Below are 22,206 nucleotides of genomic sequence, written 5' to 3' on the forward strand. Positions count from 1 at the left end.
ATATATACACTTTATTATAGATATTGGGGAATGATAATATTGAAATTATTTGTTAATAATAATAACCTAGTTCATGATTGCTTTGACACCAATTATTAATTGCAGTGTTTATTGTGCAAATATAATGGTGGATTAAATATTATTTATTTATTTAAGTTTTTAATTGCCATAAAAAACATAAATGAAATAATTTCTAAGTGAAATCATTGTCCATTATGAGAGTAAGGAATATAAGTCATGTGAAGAAGTTCCATTGGTTTTTTACACCTCTTTATTTACAAAAGTGCACCACCCACATGAGTTTTTTTTTTTTTTTTTTTTTTTTTAATTAAATTTTGATCGANTTTTTTTTTTTTTTTTTTTTTTTTTCAATTAAATTTTGATCGATCCACGTTTTTTATGAAAAAAATAATGTAATTGGTTCGAGAAAAATGAAGCATATGTAAAGTTATTCCTCATGTATGTTGGGAGTACATTGTACGAACATGTACCTATTTTAATGATTTCAAGATGTATTTCTTCTCGTAGTTTAATTGCGTGAGAGTGCATATCATATATACAAGTCTGAGGATGAGGTATTTGTCTAGCGAATCCACATGCATGTACGTGAGTCATGTGTAGAGAAGTACTACGCATTCAAACCTACCTGACATGATTTTAATTTCCACAAAACATAAAACCATAGTTGTATGAATTTATATTTTCTTACTCCGACAATAAAGTCACTTCTTGAGTATTTTTTAAAAAGGCGAGAGTTCCATGTAACATTAGCAACGATTAGCAACGATTGTTAGGGATAGCTTAGTGACCATTAGGGAAAAGACAATGATCCAAACTAGAAAAACATCCACCCCTTACATAAAACCCAAATTTTCCCTCAAGAACAGGAGATATCAGTAACAAATAGATAGTATAGGGCCTGTGAATTTATTCATGAGGATGTGAGAACTAGTATATGATCCTATACTCTTAACCAAATGCCAAAAATTTCAAATCTCTGCATTATTCCTTCAAAGAAACTTGTTTTTCTAGAGCTCTCCACCCTATATCCCTCCTGTAGAACCCGCCCGACCAACTGATTTCCTCGACTGCTCGGTATGCTCTGTCCCGTGCCTCTTCAATGTCTTTGCCCTTTGCAGTAATCCCAAGAACACGCCCACCGACAGCAATGAAATTGTTTTCAAGGTCCAAAGAAGTGCCAGCATGAAATACCTTAACAGATGGAGCAACAAGCTCTGCTTCTTCGAGGTTTCGAATCACAGTTCCCTTCTCGTATGCCCCGGGATAGCCCTTGCTCGCCATTACCACCACCATCGCAGACCCCGGGGACCAATCCAGTGAAACCCCACTTAGCTCTCCTCTACATGCAGCAAGAAGAACTTTTGCAAGGTCTGATTGGAACCTAACCATCAGCACCTGTTTTTCATCATGGCCAGAGGTCAACAATCAGAAGCATGTCAAGAATATATAAATTAATGAAAAGGAGAAGCTATGATGCTAACATGCTTTGGTTTTCCATTGTAATACAATGGAAAGCTTACAACCAAATAATATATACCTCACCAGTGAAAGCTAGCATTTTACTTGAGAATTAATGAAATACAACCATCTCAAAGCAACACAATGCCACAATGCCCCCGGACCCGTTCATAAGGAAGCACTTCTCCGTTCCTGAATTTGAACTACGGGAGATAGAAATTAAGGGATTTAAGGATGCAATCCCTAGTTATGTGTGATGATCCTTCTCACTATTATTCCAACCGAGCACCCCTTTAAGGATGCAAAAGTTTTGTAGGAACGAATATCACTCGAGCTTTCTTTTGGGTATTATGGAAGGAAAGAAACTATAACAACCCAAACCCACTGTTAGTAGATATTATCCTCTTTGGTCTGTTACGTATCGCCATCAGCCTTACGATTTTAAAACGCGTCTGGTAGGGAGAGGTTTCTACACTCTTTTAAAGAGTGTTTTGTTCCCCTCTCCAATCGATGTGCGATCTCACATAAACACAACATGTTCGCTTCATATAGCTATGCATCCCCATTAACAATTTGGAAATGCCTTTTTCATCGTGAATTTACCATCCCTTAGTTCGAGTTTCCTTAAAAATATATCGATATGTATCTGCAAGGTGCACATGGCTAAATTAAACACAAAACATTAGTTTTAGGGAGCATCAACTAACCTGGCACTCGGGATCTCCAAAGCGTACGTTGTACTCTATCAACTTTGGCAAGCCAGACTTCTTCTCAATCATCAGACCAGCAAACAAAACCCCAACAAATTTGCAACCCTCTTTTGCCATTCCTTTTACAGTAGGTAGAATTATAGAATCCATAACTATACTTTGAAGTTCCCTCGTCACGATAGGAGCTGGAGAGTAAGCACCCATGCCACCGGTGTTGGGTCCGGTGTCACCGTCTCCAACTCTTTTATGATCTTGAGCAGATTCTAGGGGTATGGCATTCTCTCCATCTACAAGAGCAAAAAAAGATGCCTCTTCTCCTTCCAGGTATTCTTCAACAACAATACGACCACCAGCAGAACCAAAAGCACCCTCCACAAGCATTGCATCAACTGCTTCATACGCCTCCTCCAATGTCATAGCAACAATAACTCCTTTGCCAGCAGCCAATCCATCGGCTTTGATGACTATTGGAGCGCCTTGTTCTTGAATATATTGCTTTGCTGCAGAAGGGTCGGTAAATGATTGATACTGGTACCAAGTAATCCACGAGACAGACGATAGTCAGATATAAACAAAGACATTAAGTGATAGGTAAATAAAGGAAAGTTATTTAATATCTCAATCCAAGCCCACTGCTAGCAAACATAGTGACATATATGCAGCATGAAGTCGGCTAGGAACTAAGCAAACAAGTACAAGGAACAGAGCCAAGATCAACAAAAACAAACCTTTGCAGTGGGGATTCCATATTTATTACACAAATCCTTCATGAAATTTTTGGAACCTTCCAAAGCAGCAGCCTCAGCTGAAGGGCCAAAAGTAGCAATCCCAGCCTTCACTAAATCATTTGCAAGCCCTGCAACAAGAGGGGCCTCAGGACCTACAATAACCAATCCTACATTCCATTTCCGACAGAACGAAATGACAGCATCGCTGTCGAAGACGTCGAGCTCAGGAATACAAGTGGCATAGCCCGAGCTCGAAATCCCGGGATTGCCTGGCGCACAAAACACAGCATCACAGGAAGGAGAACGCTGCAATGCATAGCATAGCGCATGTTCTCTCCCTCCTCCACCAATCACCAATACAACAACTCGTTCATCTGCAAGTATTAGTTTAACAAAAAAGAATAAGTTTCAACCATCTAAATCATCCAAACAATACCAATATTTTAAAAACCCCCAAATTACCATCGACTTTACTAGAAGAGGTTGACGCCTCTGAGCTTACAATAGAGCAATTGATGACATGATATGAGAAACGTGAGCGATTGTGGAAGCGGGAATCCTTAGGTGGAAGAGAATTAAAGCTGAGGGATCCAACAGAGAAAGAACTTGCAGAGTTACAGACTAAATTGCTTCGGCCATTGGGCACAAACCCATTAAAGAATCGGACGCGATTCTTAATCTGGCTGCCCCTCTCAATGCTACACAACTTAAAGGATCCTCCTCCAAGGTTAAAAGTGGTGCAAGACATAACTCACTATAACTTTCTTCTTTCAAAATCGACCCTGAAAACCGCAGAGATAAATCAAGAAATTTAGGCGATGGAATTCAAACCAAAGCTAAGAATCATGGGCAATCTTTCATATCCCTATTTCATTGAAAATTTCAATGACCCTTCAGAGAAGGCGACATACCAATAAGAAAACGACCCCGAAGAAAGCTTTTCAAAGGTCAAACCAAACGGAAAAGGCGTGAAGTACAAAAGAGAGAGTACTAAAATAGAGAAAATCGTATTCTGGAGCGGTTCAGTGGTCAATGGGGAAAACCCAACAGCTGAATCGATAGTTTTCACAATCCAATGGGTTAGTCCAATGGTTTCTGGTGCAAGTACAAAACTATGGATGGCGAAGGGAGCAGTAAAATTTGTGCGTGTTTGCTTATTATAATGAAATTACAAACCCAAAGTTGAAACGTAGAAAGAGAGGAAGAACATAACTTACCTTTTTCGAAGCTAAAAAATGGAGAGTTATTTGGAAAAAGAAGAGGGAAGGCGAAGAGAGGTGGTTCAGAGCATCTTCAGAACTCTTAGTAAAAGTGGGAATCTCTTCCCTTCAAAGAGAGGGAAGCAAAGAATCAACTCTTTTTAGTTTCTATATCAATGTTAGAAGGTCTTCCCTAGGGTTTTACTTCCAATATTGATATCATTTCTTCAAAAACTCAACATTTTAGCGGAAAATATATATTACTTACCTAATTAAACTAACCCCAATTATATATCTTTTTAAGTAATATTAACTTTACCGAGACTGTGCACTTGATTAATTGTAAGACTAAGCTCCAGTTTCTAAATATATTTATTTTTAGATTTCTAAGTTTATAAACTTTTAATTTTATGTTACGTCTACTAATTTTACACGTGTTTCATTACGCCGTTGGTTGGAGCTTTGAAGGTAGAAGACTATCGGCTTGGTTGGACCATGCATGCGGTCGGTTGGAGTTAGAAGATGACCGGTTTGGTTGGACCTGTCCAATCTAATCCAATTAGATCAGTTTTGGTTCAATTGGCCCATTTGACCTCATTTTTACCATTTTATATCATTAGGCCCAATACAAAATTTTATATTAGGGCAGTGAGCATAGTTGGATTTGGCAAGATAAAATTTCCATTAATATATTGAAAAAAGAAAATTACAAATTAATAATAATAATAATAAAGTTGTTTCTTTTTAACTTCCAACCAATAGATTTAATCCATTAATTATTTGGATGTTTGTTTGTTATCATGTGGAAAGGATGTGGATATATATATATATATATTACTTTTATTTTCAGCAAATTAAACATAATAATCTTAATTTTGTCAAAGGAGGACCATTTTTCTTAATTTGAAATATCCTATTTTTAATTAAAATTAAATTTTTGTGTTTTTTTTATAAATAAAAAAAGTAAAGTGAAAAAAAAAAATAGATGTGATATTTCAAAATATTTTATTAAAATTAAAGCATCCAACAAAAAAAATAATAATTAATTTGTATTTAATATATATATATATTGTGTTATAAATATGTGTTTAGTGACACATTTTAAAATTTCATCAAATTTAAATGGGTTTAATGTGTGGTTAAAAAAATACAAATTTAATTAGATTTTCCACAAACAATAAATTATTCGAAATAGTTTTCTTCTTTTTCTATTTTTAGATATGAGAGCGAGAATGGGTTGACTTTATTTAAATTATATAGACCCACGAATTTTTTATTTTATTTTATTTTATTTTATTTTAGACTCACCCTTTTCTTTTTCTTTTATTTGGAGTTTTTAGAGAGAAATGAAAAAGGTAACTGAGGAAGAGAAATAGTTTTTATAATTTTTTTTTAATGTCTAATAATTCAAAGGTTTAATTAAAATAATAATAATAAGAAATAAATCATTAAAAAGATATGTTTATTATTTTTAAATATTAACTTGAATTTTAAAAATACGTATAAAAATAGATAACAAAATAAATAAACACAAAAAGTATATTAATAAGAAAAAAATTAAGCATGGAAATACTATTTATACACCTAAGTTTCTTTATTTTATAATCTAATTTTTGCATGTATAAAAAAACATAAGCTAAATTTTGAAAATAAATAAATAAATAAATAAACTAGTCTAATTTTCAAGAATCAAAAACAATATTTTTTTTCTAATTTTTTGAGTAGAAAGTAGAAGAATTCAAACATCTAACCTTTCATTTGAATTCACTTTATACAATTTTTTTTTAATATTTACCTAAAAATAATTGTGAAGAAAAAAAAGTAAAGGCGAAAATATAAATGGTAAAATAAAATGGGAATTAAATATTATTATTATTATTATTTGGTATAAAAATGAGAATATTTGTAGAACATAAAATAAAGAATAGATTATGTAGAAAATCCAAGAATTGACTGAATATTTATATGGAAGAATAAAGTGGAGAACGTGACATGGATTTCCACCTATGTCGGCTGGTTCGCTCCCACATGCTATGAGCTACGGTATAGTTTTAGTCAACTTTTGTTTTTTATTCCCTACATAAATTATACCAAACATTTCGTCTCATTTTAATTTTATTCCATCTCAGTCTTATAAAGTAGAGGCGGATTTCTCTTCATTAGCTAAATGAGACTAACATAGGAATTAAATTTTGTCCTCGTTCCCAACTCTAACTTCACCTCAATTCCCGCTTTGCCCTATTTTTATTTGTGTGTATGTATAGGGATGTAGAAGACTATATTATAATATTGAAATTTGAATTTTTGAAAATTAGGTTAAATATTATATTATATTATATTTTTTTTTGTGATGTTTTACATTTTTAATAAGATTATTATTATTTTTTAAGTATATATATACACCCAAAAAAAAAAAGAAAAAAAATGTAGAGAAATTATATCTCGTTCTCTATAGAAATAAATAGAGAATTTCGTGAGGACGAGAATGAAATAAAAGGCAAAGACAGAAATGAAAGGAGGGATTAATGATAATTTTTATAATGGTTTTGACGGTATTTAGATTATATAATACTAAAAATAAATTAAAATTAAATTGAAACTAGGTTAAAGATATTTTATATAGTTTATTTATATTATTGTAATTATGCATGTATGTAGCTTGGAAGGGGTATGAATTAGTATAATAATGATTGACTCTTTTGACCAGGAAATTATAATATATTGTACATTGACACCTTTAATTTATGACATCAGCATTTCAAGTATATATAATATTAAATAATAAAAAAGGTGTCCATTTATTCTCTCTCTTGGTCATCAACTTTTTTAAGGAATAAAATATATAATTTTTGTTTTTGTGGTCAAGGAATAAAATTCTATTAAGGAATATTTTCCTTAAATTAATGAATGCTATTAAAAGAAATTAGTTTTTCAAGATGGATTTGATTTCTGCTCTTAAAATAAATGTGTGAAATAAATTTGTAATTTTACTCCAAATATTAATTAATTTTATTTTTAAAAATACTATATATTTTACTATTTTTTTCTTCCATAAATATAATATATTTAAACTATTTAAATCATATAAGATTTATTTATTTTGATTTCAAAATTAAAATTTATAGAAAAATTATAAAAATTTCATGAATTATTTCATCGAAGAACCAAAAATATTTTAAGATAAGATACCTATTTTCCACCTGCGGTCTCTAATTTTAGATAAATATACTAAATATTCTTTAATTTTTTATTAAATTTTCAATTTAGTCTTGATCTCTTAATTTTTTTAAATTTATCTTCAAAATATTATATTTTTAATTGAGCTCCTCAGTTTTTTTTTTTTTTTTTTTCATTTTATTATTATTTGGAAAAAGAACCAAACATTATTAAAAGAAGAGTACAAAATAAAATCCAATTTTTTTTTATTGTCCATTAAATTATTGAGGCACTCACAATTGACACGTGTACACAATGATATAAGCACCTAAAAACAATTATTAAAAAAAAAAAAAAAAAAAAAAATCTTGTGATTTGAAAAAAAGGAATGATACACTTGAAAAGTTGATGGGGTTGGAATTTGGAATAAGTGGTTATAATGAAACCAAAGGCTTAAAACACTTCTTTCTTGAAACCAATGAATTAGGACAAGATTAGGGTTTTTATGTAAGATGACAAAATTCCCTCAAATTTATGATATCTAAGATTATAGTTGCTTGCATGTGTTACTCAACTTTGGATTGGAGACTACCAAAGTTGGGCATTAAATTTTAATATATGATATTATCTAGAAATATATTCTCATAAAGTAGAAGATCTTAAGGTAGATTCTACCACTGTTTTTTTATCCAATAGAAATTCGCCATATCAAAAAGTTTGATTTCATCACCATCTAATGAAGATTAACATAAAAAAGAATAATAAGTTGTGGTTGGTAGATACAAGGATAAGGTTTAATAGGGAGATAACTATTAACGTGGAAGGATGTGTGTTCTGTCATATGGTCGTGTTATCTTGTGTTTTAAAGCTACATGCAATAGAATTTGAAAACAATTCGATGAAATGCAAGAAGTCTTCGATATGAGCTCTTTTCCACCTGGAGCTGTAGTATGCTCCAAAGGTTGGGCTTTTCGTCCATTAAAACAGTACGTATGTTGGATTCAAAACGTCTTAAGACAGTTCAATTCACTGAAGATATTAATTATATATACACAATAGCACTCTCTATTATTGGTGGTAGCCTTGCTTGTTCTTCCACAGAGATGGTAGAGGTGATGATGTTGTTTCCAGAGGGGATAGATATGATAGATATGTTAAAAAAAATTTATGGCTACTTTTGAGGGCCACCTTAATGAGTATTGATGTGTTGCCCTTCTTGCCTAATGCCTTCTTGGATGCTTCTCTCATAATTTCTTTGCCTTTCCAACCTAAAACATTTTGTGCAAAACCCATTGTCTTTTCTTCTCTTTCTTCTAACTTTCAGACTACTCATCACTATTTCTTTTTCTCCTTTATATTTTGAAAATGTATAGTAAATGGGTTTAGGGTTCCGAGTATGTTCTTTTTAGTAGATTCCCTCCATACTTCTATTTGATCTTATCTTAAATTTGTCTATAAGAAGTTGGTCTCTCAATTTGATCAGACAAAACTTTAATAGCCCTTAAATATATATAAAGAATCAGTACTTTCAACCGCGTAATATTTCGCCTTTGTGACCATACACAAAGAAAGAATCAGTACTTTCAACGACGTAATATTTCGTCGTTGATGACAAAATAAAGGTGTTGCTCGGTAGCATCATTGTATATGAGAAATGCTTACAAAATTCTCCATATCTTTTATCATCACATATTTTGACTTCAGCATTGAAGTCACTTTCACAAGAACCACTTTTCAAATGCCCTTTCAGAAAATTATCTTGACATCTACCATACCCCATTTCTTATTTCTTTCTATCTCTTTTAATTATAAAAACAAGCACATATACATATGGTAATAACTTAAATGAGTACAACATGCCATTTTTAATATTTAATAACATACATAAAATTTACCAATCTACATAACCAAAAGAGTGATTCCATCGTCTAAAAAATAGTTAGAAACAAGCACAAAAAAACAAGAAACTAAAAGGAAAACATATACAAAATTAAAGAACAACATACTCACAATTTTTTTTTTTTTTTAAAAAAAAAAATATATATATATATATATATATACACACATGATGCTCAAGACTTGAAAACAAGAGAAATGAAAAGTTTGTCAAAGATGCCCTTCACCAAAACTAATATTGTGTAGTCCCAATGGCATGCATTGGCAATGGCAATAGAAATGGGCATTGCTATTACCAAGAAAAGCAAAAGGGTGACCACAATTTTCTTTTGGGTGCGTTCACAAATGGTTCTTTAGATCACAGTGAGAGAGACACCCTAGAAAGACAGTGACCCTTCAAAATGGAAGGCCCACATATTGCATCTGCATGAGAGATAAGGACTTGTCAAACGGCACTCTTGCCCAAGTCTCCCTTCTGTGAAAATCACTTAGTGGGAGTGTGTGTATCAATTTCACCCTCCCTTCCTTCTAACTCTCATAACCTAGGCCAACAGTCACCACTCTCATTATTATGTTCGGAGTCCTCATGTCTACTGGGTGTATTTTGTACTATACCAACATATTCACCCAATTATCACATATTTGCATTAGTATCGATATTTCTCATCAGTGCTAATCGACGTTGATGACAAGACCCAACAACTATCGACATTTTTCATCAACGTTGATGATACGACCCAACAAGAGATAGATGACAAGTCCTCCATAGTGACTATCAATATAAATCCAGGAAATGATATGAGATAGCATACTCTACCAAATTCAAACGATAATGGAAAATTTAATTTTGTATATACATTCATAACAATTATATTTTGAAAATAGTTCTACTTTTTTTAAAAAGAAACAAATGTGACTAAACTTTATGGATCAATTAAATTTGATACATCAAGGGGGAACTACTCTGCATTAAAAGGGGAAAAAAAAAGGTGGAACAGCAACATGGATCCCAAAATATAATTCCTAAATGTAGATCACAAAAAAAAAAAAAAAAAAAAAAAAAAAAAAAAAAAAAAAAAAAAAAAAAAAAAAAAAAAAAAAAAAAAAAAAAAAAAAAAAAAAGCACTGTCTTCTATGCAAGAGGAGAAGGGAAGGGATGAGTACCGGTAGAATTTTCACTGGATCTTCCTTTTTTAAGAGAGATCAAAAGCAGATTACATCTGCTGCTCTGCTTTTACTTTACAGCTCTCTCTTTAAGACTATTCCATCTTCTAATAAAGCTTTCAAATCCCACAATTTTTTACATGGATAATTGGTCCACCATTGTAGGGCAACTAGGAAGAAGGAATAAAGTTGAAGAAATCATTTGAAATTAGAAATATAAGCTAACAGTAATTTCCCTCAATTAAAAATGAATGAATAAATAAATAAATAAAAGAAGCTCCCTCTGACCTACTGGCTCCTTCTACTTCCCCTGCCTGCTGCAGGTTGCATCCCTTCCATCATTATAGATTTATCATTCAACACCATCGTAATGATGTATTAATAATCATCATCTTCTTTTCCACCCACATGTTACCAACTCTTCATTATCTTAGCTCTGGTAAATATTTTCTTCTACAAAAGTGGATAACTTCTATCATATGATCGTTAAACGCCGAAAAAAAGGGATCATCACAATGGTTTTGAATCATCTTCCTTGTGACATTCTTTTTCATGGCTTACAAGAATATATTCTTTGTAGTCAGAATTTAAAGAGGTATAGGATTAGGAAGGAACATCATTTGGTATAATCGGATTCTTGGTTAAAAAAGTTTAATGTCTCTCTCTCTCTCTCTCGAGATTCACCCCTTTTAAAGAGAAATTATTGAACAGAACCAACACAATGATGGTTATGTCTGGGTAAGATTATGTCGGGAAGCAAAAACTTCATCTGGGAGTGACATTATGGGCGAGTTTGAGTTGAGGCCTAGAATGTACAGAGGGCAGGCAGTACTGTCCTGAATTTCCTGGTTAGTTTTCAGGATGGTAGGCCGATTTGGAGGAGAGAATAAAAGAAGAGACAAAACTAAACATATCAACAATATCAGAGTCATTTACCAAAAGCTTGAGGACAACTGAGCTATTTTTATTAATGGAAAGTGCAAATCCTTCAGTTGAGCTATCTCTCTCATTCAAAGCAATAAAGAGCATCCTTTAATTAAAGCTAAAGGGTATTATTGTCATATGAATAAAGAAAGGAAACAAGGCATCAAATTTGCTTTTTTTTTTCCTCCCCTTTCTCCTTCCCCACCTCCATTTGATCTTTTTATTATCCAACGGCCATTTTTAAATTTGCATTTTTCTAGCTACTTGTCTTTCTACAAAACCATCTCCTCTCTTTCCTTCTCTTCACCCTCTTTTCCTCCTGGCTTTGCTAAAAGAAACTTGGCATAGAGGAATTCAGAAAGCAAAGGAACCATTTGTAGCAGATTTTCAACATTGCATCTCTGTTGGAAAAGAAAGAAAAGCAAAGAAAAGAGGAGAAAGAAAAGGATGGTCTTAATTTTTCTTACTTGTATTTGAAGACTCGTTGTCTGTGAAGATGTTTGATGCCTTAAGCCCAAACATACTTGAGGAAGTTCATCATATTATTCCACTGTCTTGTCCTCCTCACTTCGCCGAAAAATTCATTATTGCAAAGCTGCTTAAAACCCCTGCTGCTGCTGCTCTTTCCTTCCCGTGCTTCCAAACTCAATTCCCTTGAAACAATTTTGGGAAAAAACATGTTGTTTTTCCTTGTTTTTACTTTCTTCTCTCTTCTAGGGCCCTCTTCTTCCCACAGTCTGGTCAGTGATTTCCATGTCTTGCTTGCTCTGAAACAAGGGTTTCAATTCTCGGACTCTGCTGTGCTAAGCACATGGACTGCGTCAAACTTTAGCTCCGTTTGTTCGTGGGTCGGGATTCAGTGCTCTGACAAACGAGTTGTGTCGGTTGACTTGACAGATTTGAGCCTTGGAGGCTCTGTTTCACCGTTTATTTCTAGTCTTGATCAACTTTCTCAGTTGTCTGTGGCTGGAAATAACTTCTCCGGTAGCATTGAAGTAGTGAATTTGAGTTACCTCCGATTCCTTAACATCTCAAACAACCAGTTTACTGGGACTCTGGACTGGAACTTTTCGAGTCTGCCAAACTTAGAAGTGTTCGATGCTTATAACAACAACTTCACTGCTGTGCTCCCCACTGAGATTTTGAACTTACAGAACCTCAAGTACTTGGACCTTGGAGGTAACTTTTTCCATGGAACAATCCCTGAAAGCTATGGCAATTTCGAAGGATTGCAATATCTTTCTCTTGCAGGAAATGATTTGGTCGGGAAAATCCCAGGTGAGTTGGGAAATCTTACAAATTTGAGAGAAATTTACTTGGGTCATTACAATGTTTTCGAAGGTGGCATTCCACCCGAGCTCGGGAAGTTGGAGAATTTGGTTATTATGGAGATTACAGACTGCGGTTTGGACGGTCAAATTCCTCATGAACTCGGAAATTTGAAGGCCTTGAATACTCTATATTTGCATACGAATCTACTCTCAGGTTCAATCCCGAAGCAGTTAGGCAATTTGACAAACTTGGTCTTTCTCGATCTATCCAACAATGCACTCACAGGAGAAATCCCATCTGAGTTTGTTGATCTCAAACAGCTCAAGCTTTTCAACCTCTTCATGAACAAACTACACGGATCTATTCCAGATTACGTAGCAGATTTGCCGAACTTGGAGAGCTTGGCCCTGTGGATGAACAACTTCACCGGCACAATCCCAAAGAATCTCGGCCAAAATGGGAGGCTTCAGCTCCTTGATTTGTCAACGAACAAGCTCACGGGTACAATCCCTCAGGATTTGTGTTCATCGAACCAGCTGAAAATATTGATTCTGATGAACAACTTCCTGTTTGGGCCAATCCCTGATGGCTTGGGGACATGTACCAGTCTAACAAAAGTGAGGTTGGGGCAGAACTATCTGAACGGAAGCATTCCTAATGGCTTCATTTACTTGCCTCAGCTAAATCTAGCAGAGTTTCAGGACAATTACCTTTCAGATACACTTTCAGAGAATTGGAATAGTTCATCAAAACCCATCAAATTAGGGCAACTTAATCTCTCTAACAATCTTCTCTCTGGAACTTTACCATTTTCATTTTCTAATTTCTCGTCTCTCCAAATTCTCCTCCTTGATGGCAATCAGTTTTATGGTACAATCCCTCCTTCCATCGGGGAACTCAGTGAACTTCTGAAGCTCGATCTTAGCAGAAACTCACTTTCAGGTGAAATTCCACCTGAAATTGGGAATTGTATCCATCTCACTTACCTTGATTTGAGCAAGAACAACCTCACTGGCCCAATTCCACCTGAAATTTCCAATGCACATATTCTCAATTACCTCAACTTGTCGAGAAATCACCTAAATCAATCCCTACCGAAATCAATAGGGGCCATGAAGAGCCTCACGATTGCAGATTTTTCCTTCAATGATTTCTCCGGAAAGCTACCGGAATCAGGACAACTTGCCTTCTTCAATGCTTCGTCTTTCGCCGGAAATCCTCAACTCTGCGGATCTCTCCTCAACAATCCCTGCAACTTCGCAACAACGGCAACAAAATCGAGAAAAACTCCTGGGTATTTCAAGCTAATCTTCGCCCTTGGCCTACTGATTTGCTCCCTAGTGTTTGCCATAGCCGCAATAGTCAAAGCAAGATCGTTTAAAAGAAACGGCTCAAGTTCGTGGAAAATGACCTCATTCCAAAAGCTCGATTTCACCGTCTACGACGTTTTAGAGTGCGTGAAAGATGGAAACGTGATCGGAAGAGGCGGCGCCGGCATCGTCTACCACGGAAAAATGCCGAATGGAGTTGAAATCGCAGTGAAGAAACTCCTAGGGTTCGGTCCCAACAGTCACGACCACGGATTCCGAGCCGAAATCCAAACCCTAGGCAATATTCGACACCGGAACATCGTCAGATTATTCGCTTTCTGCTCCAATAAAGAGACAAATCTCCTCGTATACGAATACATGAGGAACGGAAGCTTAGGCGAAGCACTCCACGGAAAAAAAGCCTCGTTCCTCGGATGGAATTTGAGGTACAAAATCGCCATTCAAGCCGCTCAAGGTCTCTGCTATCTCCACCACGATTGTTCTCCACTAATCGTCCACCGAGACGTGAAATCGAACAACATTCTCTTGAATTCGAACTTCGAAGCTCACGTCGCCGATTTCGGACTGGCGAAGTTCATGTTCGATGGCGGCGCATCGGAATGCATGTCGGTTATCGCCGGGTCTTACGGCTACATCGCTCCTGGTACGTCTTTCCTTCTTTCTTTTTTCATTTGCCTTTTAAAGTTTTTGTAATTATTTATTTTTATTTTTTGTGATTTAATTTTTATTTTCTGATTTGGCCGTTACAGTGTTAGTTAAGTTAGTTAATCACTAAAATTCTTTTGGTGGGCCATGGTAAATAAATTAGTCAATGCCAGCCGTCCGATTGTCACTGCCAAGAAAATCTAAGGGCAGTGATTGACAGTGATGGGAAAGTTTGGTTTCACTAGTTGGTCCAAAAAGAAAAAATAATAATTAAGGATTTTGATACTTATTCTCTGTTTTTTAGGAAAGATTCTTATTTGAAAATCTTTAACTAAAATCTAAAAATAAAAATAGATATTTGAAAACTACTTTTATTTCTTGTCAATATAGTGATCTAAATCTTTTTCTTTATTATCGTAGAATATGCATACACCTTAAGAGTGGATGAAAAAAGTGATGTGTACAGTTTTGGAGTAGTGCTATTGGAGCTTTTGACGGGACATCGTCCAGTTGGAGATTTTGGAGACGGAGTGGTTGACATAGTACAATGGTGCAAAAGAACTCTAGAAAACGGAGAGAGCGAAAATGACATTCTTGACATAGTCGACAAAAGGATAGGGACAGTGCCCAAAGAGGAAGCAAAACACTTATTCTTCGTAGCAATGTTGTGTGTGCAAGAAAACAGCGTGGAGAGACCAACTATGAGAGAAGTGGTTCAAATGCTGGCTGAATTTTCTCACCAATCTCCGGAATGTAACAAATCTTCGAGTTCTTCTCCTTATCAAAGTTTGAAAAAAAACGAAAAGGTGAAAGAAGACTCGTCAAAGTTCAAACCCGACCATTGGGTTTAAGAAGAAAAAAAAGTTATGGGTTTTTTTTTGGAGGGGGTTGTTAAGGTTTTAATAGTATATAGGTCGATTTAGGGTTTAGTTTTACATGTTTCTTTTAAAATCTTTAGAATATTGGGTGTAAAATGAGTTGTTTTATAGGTAAAAGGGAATATAATATCATGTTTAATAATAAATATCATGTTTAACCATTTCTTACCTATTTCAAACCAATTTATTCACGTTCAAATTCTTAAGACACGCTTCCTCATATCATACTTTCATATATACTATAAACGTAGATAAATTCAAGGTTCAGAGGTGCCACTTATCTGGAAAGTGCGACACTTTAGTTCAGATTCGCTATTTTAGAGGGTTCCAAGGTTTTCCAAAGTTCTCAAATAATTCATACATGGGTGAAAAATGAGGAATACACGAAAACGGTGTCAAAAATCGGGGTTAGAACGGGTGAAATACTCAAATGGGGCCAAACCGGCCCAATAAATCCGGGCCGGGCCGGTTTCTGCCCGGGTCGGGCGCCGTGGTGGGCTAGGCGGGGCGCGCGCGCTGGGCCACCCGAAACGCAGGCTGAGGTGCAGGCCCGCGCTGGGCGCGAAACCCTCGCCTTCCCCGATTAACTTCCTCTTTTGCTCACCTCTGCGTGCTCGCCGTCGCCTTCCCTTTTGATTTCGCTTCCGTTTTCTTTTTCTTTCTTTGCAACTTCTTCTCCACTTCCTAGGTCTAACCAAGCTCAATCGACGCACTGCTAACAGGTTAGGAACAAGTTTTCTTCTCCGACAACGTGGGTTCTGGTCTCGCTCTAGCCACTCTTCCTTCTACAACACTAAGCGTCTTGCCCTCTCCGCGCGCTCAACCGCTGCCTTAAATCGACTCACATCCTTCTCTTCTTCAAAGATAACCTCGAAACTATGCGGGTCGGCGCTGTCTTCCGCGGGGTATTACAATATTAATCTCACTTTATGATTCTCCGAGTTACAAGAGCCCCTCATCGTTTGTGCCAGACTCGTGCTTTTGTTGATGCAAAGGTAAAATGGGTTAGAGATCCATACCTTGATTTTGTTGTTCAAAGAGAGAAAAATCTCAGACAAGTAATCTCCCTCAAGAATCTAATAGTTTCGAGTCCTTTTAAATCTGTCCCACTTTCCTCTGTCTCTTTGATGAGACAGAACCTCAAAGCCCCCACTACTTCGATCTCCAAGTTCTTCCAATTGTACCCTTCTGTTTTCATCCAATTCCAGCCTAGTCTTGGCCTCCATCCTCATGTCAAGCTCACCTCCCAATCTCTAGCTCTCCACAAGGAAGAATTAACCATTCATAACTCTCAACCACATAGAGACGACATTGTGAAGCGGTTAGCGAAACTATTGATGCTCACAGGGGCTGGGAAATTGCCCCTATATGTCATTGAGAAGCTGCAATGGGATTTGGGTCTACCCTACAAGTTCATTCCAGCTCTTCTTGCTGATTATCCTGAATATTTTCAGGTTTGTAGTATGAGAGATTGTTCAACAGGTGAACAAACTCTTGCATTGGAACTACTTTCTTGGAGGGAAGACCTTTCAGTCTCAGAACTGAAGAAGAGGCATTCCTTGGAAGGCAATGGTTGGAGAAGGAATGGAAATCACATTGCATTTCCAATGAGTTTTCCTAGGGGTTTTGATTTGGAGAAGAAGGTGCTGAATTGGGTGGAGGAGTGGCAGCGTCTGCCTTACATTTCACCCTACGAAAATGCATTCCATCTAGCACCAAACAGCGACCAGGCTGAGAAATGGACCACGGCAGTTCTTCACGAGTTGCTTTACCTTATGGTCTCAAAGAAAACCGAAAAAGAGAACATCTTCTGCTTGGGAGAGTATTTGGGGTTCGGTTCTAGGTTCAAGAAGGCCATAGTTCATCACCCAGGTATATTTTACGTCTCAAACAAGATTAGAACACAAACTGTGGTTCTCAGAGAGGCGTATAACAAGAACTTTCTGGTAGAAAAGCACCTTTTGATGGGCATGAGGCATCAGTACATTCACCTAATGAACAAAGCTGTAAGGAGACCTAGACCACGCATCATATTAGCTTCTTCCAGAGGTAAAAGACAGAATAATCCATCTGCCAACAAAGAACCTAAGAGAAATGCTAAAGCAAAGCTGGAAGAATCCAATGTGTATTTTCAGCCATCGGTTGAGGAAGACGATCGTCCGTGCAGAGTGACTGAGTTGCAAAATAATGCATTTCATGAATGAAAACTATACTGCGAAGGCCTAAATGATCAGACATGGTCTGGCTGCTGTTATTAAGTTTTTTTCTTTAAGTGCATCAGAGATTATTTTCTTGCAGAGGCCCAGTTGAAAGTTTTGCAGAAGGTGAAACTCCATAACTACGAAGTTGCAGTTGTAGGTTACCATATAGTTTAAGTTGGTTATTCCACATCAGTAAGGAGAAAGAATGGTGGAAGCCACAACAAAATTGGTTAGCATTATAATGATGAGAGATAGGTCACACATTTTTACCTAAACTAGTTTAAAAATACAAACAATATGATCGTCTAAAAAGGGGGCTTATAATTCACCAGGGAGTAAAGTTCTAATATTACATTTCAGTAAAATTCCTATTCAGCCAGATCCCATCAATGACTGAAAGGCCATCACAAGTTGGAAACTAAAAGAAAAGAAAAGAGGATTAAATTAGCAAAAAAGGAAAGCTAGTTTCTATGGACCTGTTATTATGGCATGATAAGATACTGTAGTGCAACTAAAAGTACATGGCCCACTACCCTGATAAGCAAAATTTCAATGAAATCAGGAATCCCAGCTAAGCAGCTCTGAAACAACATTAGAAAACCAGGTGAAGAAGGGGTCTGAGTTCTCGACCCGTGAATAATGCATTGGAAAAAATCAACTCATTAACGTGTGCGGCTCATCTTTATCTTTGGCATTGCTTTCTTCATCTGTTTCGCACGGTCTTTCGCCTCTTTCCGTCGAAGAGCCTCAGCAGTTAACTTGGCCTCAGCCTCTTCCATCAGTTTCTTCTTCTCTGCCTTCCTCTTCTGCAGGACTTCTTGCCTAGCATTTTGAAGCTCTCTGTATGCCTCTTGAGCAGCCTTCGACCTTGCAGCATCGGTTTTTGAGCGGGCCTGGATGAGCAACAATTAGAATTTAGAAAAAACTGAACAGACCTCCAAGTTTATTATGTCAAATTGTATCAGCACATATTACCTGTGAACTGAGCTTGTACCGTCCAATGACGTCGATGTAATACGGTACAAGAGCTACCAGATGAGAAATGTCAGACATATTGTTGGCATCTGGGAGAGCAAACTTAAATAACAGCATCTTTTTGTGCATGCCTGGAAGCTGATCCGAGAAGTGCATTGAGATGAAGTACTTCCCAAATTTCTCAAAGGATTTTTCACCAAAAACCTGCAGAAATTAACTTAACTTCAAATTGCACGTTCGCTGAAAGGAATAAAGAAATTTACTGGAAGTTTTGATTAGATCATGTTAATCGAGCATGAAGGCGTCCAACAAGGAAATGATATGCGCAAGGACGGCAAGTTTCATAGCAGCAAAGATGTGATGGAATGAATGAAGCTACTCAACAAATATAGAAGAAATTACGCGTAAGGAATACCATTTTCTTTATATTTTCCCTACCCCAAAAATTCCTTGCTTCCACATGGAATACGCATCACTAGAAAAAGAGCAAAATACAGAAAATCCATGACCAGACATAAGACACTACACATTGTGCAGAGCATTGCATGAACCATTTTCCGTGAGTTCTAATTATTTCATACCTTTCTGTCTTCACATGGACTGACTAGAGCCCCAATCAGAACTTATATTAGGGCTCCACAGTCTCACTCTACCTCAAACACAATTCTTTTAGCTGTGATGTTCCAATAGAAAGTCTCACTATCCCACAAGCAACTCGCCTGTTAACCCCTTGCTTTCACTGTTGCTAACAGTATAAATTAGAGCGGACTTTATACTGAAGCCCCAAAGCCACATAAAAGGAAGGGCAAGGGTAAACAAAAAGCACAAGATGGAAGGAGCACAATGGAGACTTCCCAACACCCATAAAGCAGTATAGTGTGCAGTACTTCAAACCTCCTCCCCAAGACACAGCCTTATCCCAAAAAACCTCGAGATTCCCCTTAAACCGAAGGAACCTAAGCACTGCAACAAAGATGGCTTGCACAAAAGCCTCCCACTCATTGAAAAATCTCAGAAAGACATTCCCAATCTCTTGACTCAGCGCCAAACTAACACCAAAAGAATGCCCAATCAAAGTCGTGAAAGGGCATTGACAAAACCAATACAGTTCTAATCCTCATAATAATTCCTACAAAGCATGCACGACTAAGTTGTAAGCACTGCTAAAACTTGCTTAGGGATAAAAAATAAAAATAAAAAATAAGAAAAAAAATGCCTATATAATCAAGAGTCCAAACCCAATGATCAATCAATTCGAGCTAATAATAAAAAACTCATGGGCGTTGAAAGGGTAGTGACATAAGTGGTTGTAATAATATTCCTCGATGCTAGTAAACCCATTCATATAACCCCACTCTTCTCTGATCTAGCAATAAAACGTGTTTCATGCTTTTAATCAACAGATCATGTTATCCCTATGGTCCAGACAGTGTAACAAATAGATTTCACTCTCTGAGTTGGGATCCATGAAAGCGAGAGACATTGGGAAAGAACTTTGATCAGACATTGAAGATCCAAGATCTTATTAGTAGTACCATCAGAGTAAATCTTGTCCACATAGAACAGGAAACTCGAAGACTTCACTCCTCCTCCAAAGTAGAACAATCAAACATACAGTTGCTTAATACCATAAGCAAATAAACAATGTAGAAAACACGAGCAAAGAGTATCGTGAAAATAGACAAAATGGTTACATTTAAACGTGAGGTCGCTATCATGAAGTATAAGGACAGGAAAATAAACAACTCAAGCAAAAAGCAGCCGAAACATCAAGTCAAGACCTTTAAAATTGAGAACTCGGACATCAGGTGGTTTAGCAATAAGCATTCAGCAAAATATTTACTAATCAGAACAAAACAACACAATGGAAGTCATCTGAAACAGAGAAAAGTTACCAACCTGGTCAAGAACAGCCTCTGTGATCAAATCAGATGCAACCTCCTTCGATTCTGAAATTACGCTCAACTCTTCAGGGACCCATTTTCTACCACTGGGAGTCGTCAAAATCCCAGCAAACCTTTGCAGATCCTTCAAATCCTTTTGCATTCCTTTGGCAGCTTTTTTTCTCGCCACAGCAAAGATAATATGATCCATCGCGTCATCATTCATGTACACCTCGAAGCTAATTTCATCCTTACACGGCACCACCATATTATACATCCTCGAGATCAAATCGTGTCGGCTCTTCAACTCCATTGTTGCCAACAACCCTTGGCAACACCTCCGCCCGCTAGCATAGAATTTGAAGACATTCTGTCCCTCTTTCAACAGCAAAGGCGAATCCTCACCTTCCCCTACACCCAACAGACTGAAGTTCCTCTCAAAAATGGAGTCCTTGGTCGCGAATTTCGCAGCCCACGACAGCGCAATGTTCTCGTTCTCGCGCTTCCCTGTAAAATAGTTGATCAAAAAAATAACCAAGAAAGACCCGCACGCAATTTCAACAGCATATGACTTCGGTGCATTTGCAGTTTTGGGAATCGGAGAGGCAGGTTTTGGATCAAAGTTCGAATTCGAGGAGGCTGAGTCCTCCGAAAATTTGGAGCTCTGTTGTACCGGTTCTTGTGGTTGTTCTATCGGCAAGCCTTCGAATTCGTCCTCGTCCCAGTAAGTAAAACTGGTCGGAGAAGGCTTCGGAGAATCGGAGACAGACGGTGGAGATTGAGGATTCGATGGCTCGACCACCGGATCCGATACATCAGAGCCGCGATCCGGCGAAGAAAATACGACGGATTCGGGTTCCGACTTGGTGAGAGGAAGGGGACGGAGGGGGAGAGAAAGGTCGTCATCTTCAAGGTCGTCAACCTCTGGTCCAAATCCTTCGAAGTGGGAATCAGCAAGAACATAAGAGTGAGAAAGAGAGAGAAGGACGAAGGGGATCCAGAAGGAGGTTAGCTTCGCCATGGCTGATTTTGCTCTCTCTGTTATCTGAGGGAGACGGGAAGAGAGGCAAATGCGAGCAAGGCAGATGAAGGACGTGGTGGAGTAGAGTGGGAAGTCAGTCACTGTTGGGCTGAGCTGACTCAACTAAAAAATTGTGCTCGGCCCAACTTAAAATAGGTCCGGCCCATTTAAAAGGTGATATTCATATAGGATAACATAAATCTAATTTTTTTAAAAAAAAACTGATAAGTTACCGTTTGAAACATCAACGACGTATGATTAAACATCAACCTTCATAATATAGGTTTATGTCTCCCCTGCCGTGCATAGGATTATCTATTATAAGAATATTTCAGTTGGATTCACATCTTCTAGAGATTATCTCAACTATTGATGTCATATGTCTATTCTAACCATTGATATTATATTATCTAACTCATTTGAGTTCATATCTCAACCAGATATCTCGTGACTTATTTTAATGATTGGTTGTCCATTATAACTAACTCCTTTGAGTTTATTTTGATCATTGGTGTTACACGTCCTACTCGATTTATGCTTTCTAACTCCGTTGATTTTATCCTCGATTATTTCTATTATATGATATTTCTTCTACGAGTTCGTTATTTTGATCATTGGTGTTACACATCCTACTCGAATTATGCTTTTTAACTCCGTTTAGTTTATCTCCGATTATTTCTATTATATGATATTTTTTCTATGAGTTCGTCATAATACCTAAAGATACGGGGATTTAGGTAATCT

The 22,206-nt window shown here is 36.6% G+C and overlaps 4 protein-coding genes across 6 annotated transcripts; 2 read left to right on the forward strand and 2 right to left on the reverse strand.

Moving 5' to 3' along the window:
* Positions 1-811: 811 nt before the first annotated feature.
* On the reverse strand, positions 812-4,266 carry LOC111484875 (phosphoribosylamine--glycine ligase-like). Of its 3 annotated transcripts, XM_023131507.1 has the most exons (6): positions 4,135-4,264; positions 3,829-4,029; positions 3,380-3,699; positions 2,918-3,291; positions 2,187-2,717; positions 812-1,416 (listed from the first exon to the last, which is right to left on the reverse strand). In XM_023131507.1, the coding sequence occupies exons 3-6, from the start codon at positions 3,663-3,665 to the stop codon at positions 1,003-1,005; spliced, it is 1,605 nt and encodes a 534-aa protein (XP_022987275.1). In that variant the 5' UTR covers positions 3,666-3,699; positions 3,829-4,029; positions 4,135-4,264; the 3' UTR covers positions 812-1,002. The 3 variants fall into 3 exon arrangements, with proteins under 3 accessions (XP_022987275.1, XP_022987291.1, XP_022987283.1); XM_023131523.1 differs by lacking the exon at positions 3,829-4,029 and having other exon boundaries at positions 4,135-4,266; XM_023131515.1 differs by lacking the exon at positions 4,135-4,264 and having other exon boundaries at positions 3,829-4,100.
* A 6,551-nt stretch (positions 4,267-10,817) lies between these two features.
* LOC111490326 (leucine-rich repeat receptor-like serine/threonine-protein kinase BAM3) lies at positions 10,818-15,543 on the forward strand. Its single transcript, XM_023138942.1, has 2 exons — positions 10,818-14,502; positions 14,925-15,543. The coding sequence occupies exons 1-2, from the start codon at positions 11,934-11,936 to the stop codon at positions 15,353-15,355; spliced, it is 3,000 nt and encodes a 999-aa protein (XP_022994710.1). The 5' UTR covers positions 10,818-11,933; the 3' UTR covers positions 15,356-15,543.
* Positions 15,544-15,697: 154 nt separating this feature from the next.
* On the forward strand, positions 15,698-17,681 carry LOC111490493 (protein WHAT'S THIS FACTOR 1). The gene has a single exon (XM_023139170.1). It carries the CDS (start codon positions 16,312-16,314, stop codon positions 17,584-17,586), a length of 1,275 nt encoding a protein of 424 aa, XP_022994938.1. The 5' UTR covers positions 15,698-16,311; the 3' UTR covers positions 17,587-17,681.
* Positions 17,682-17,887: 206 nt separating this feature from the next.
* On the reverse strand, positions 17,888-21,531 carry LOC111490413 (uncharacterized protein At5g49945-like). Its single transcript, XM_023139060.1, has 3 exons — positions 20,458-21,531; positions 18,559-18,762; positions 17,888-18,476 (listed from the first exon to the last, which is right to left on the reverse strand). The coding sequence occupies exons 1-3, from the start codon at positions 21,460-21,462 to the stop codon at positions 18,246-18,248; spliced, it is 1,440 nt and encodes a 479-aa protein (XP_022994828.1). The 5' UTR covers positions 21,463-21,531; the 3' UTR covers positions 17,888-18,245.
* Between the last annotated feature and the right edge of the window lie 675 nt (positions 21,532-22,206).

This window comes from Cucurbita maxima, unplaced genomic scaffold (assembly GCF_002738345.1).
Source record: "Cucurbita maxima cultivar Rimu unplaced genomic scaffold, Cmax_1.0 Cma_Scf00001, whole genome shotgun sequence".
NCBI lineage: Eukaryota > Viridiplantae > Streptophyta > Magnoliopsida > Cucurbitales > Cucurbitaceae > Cucurbita > Cucurbita maxima.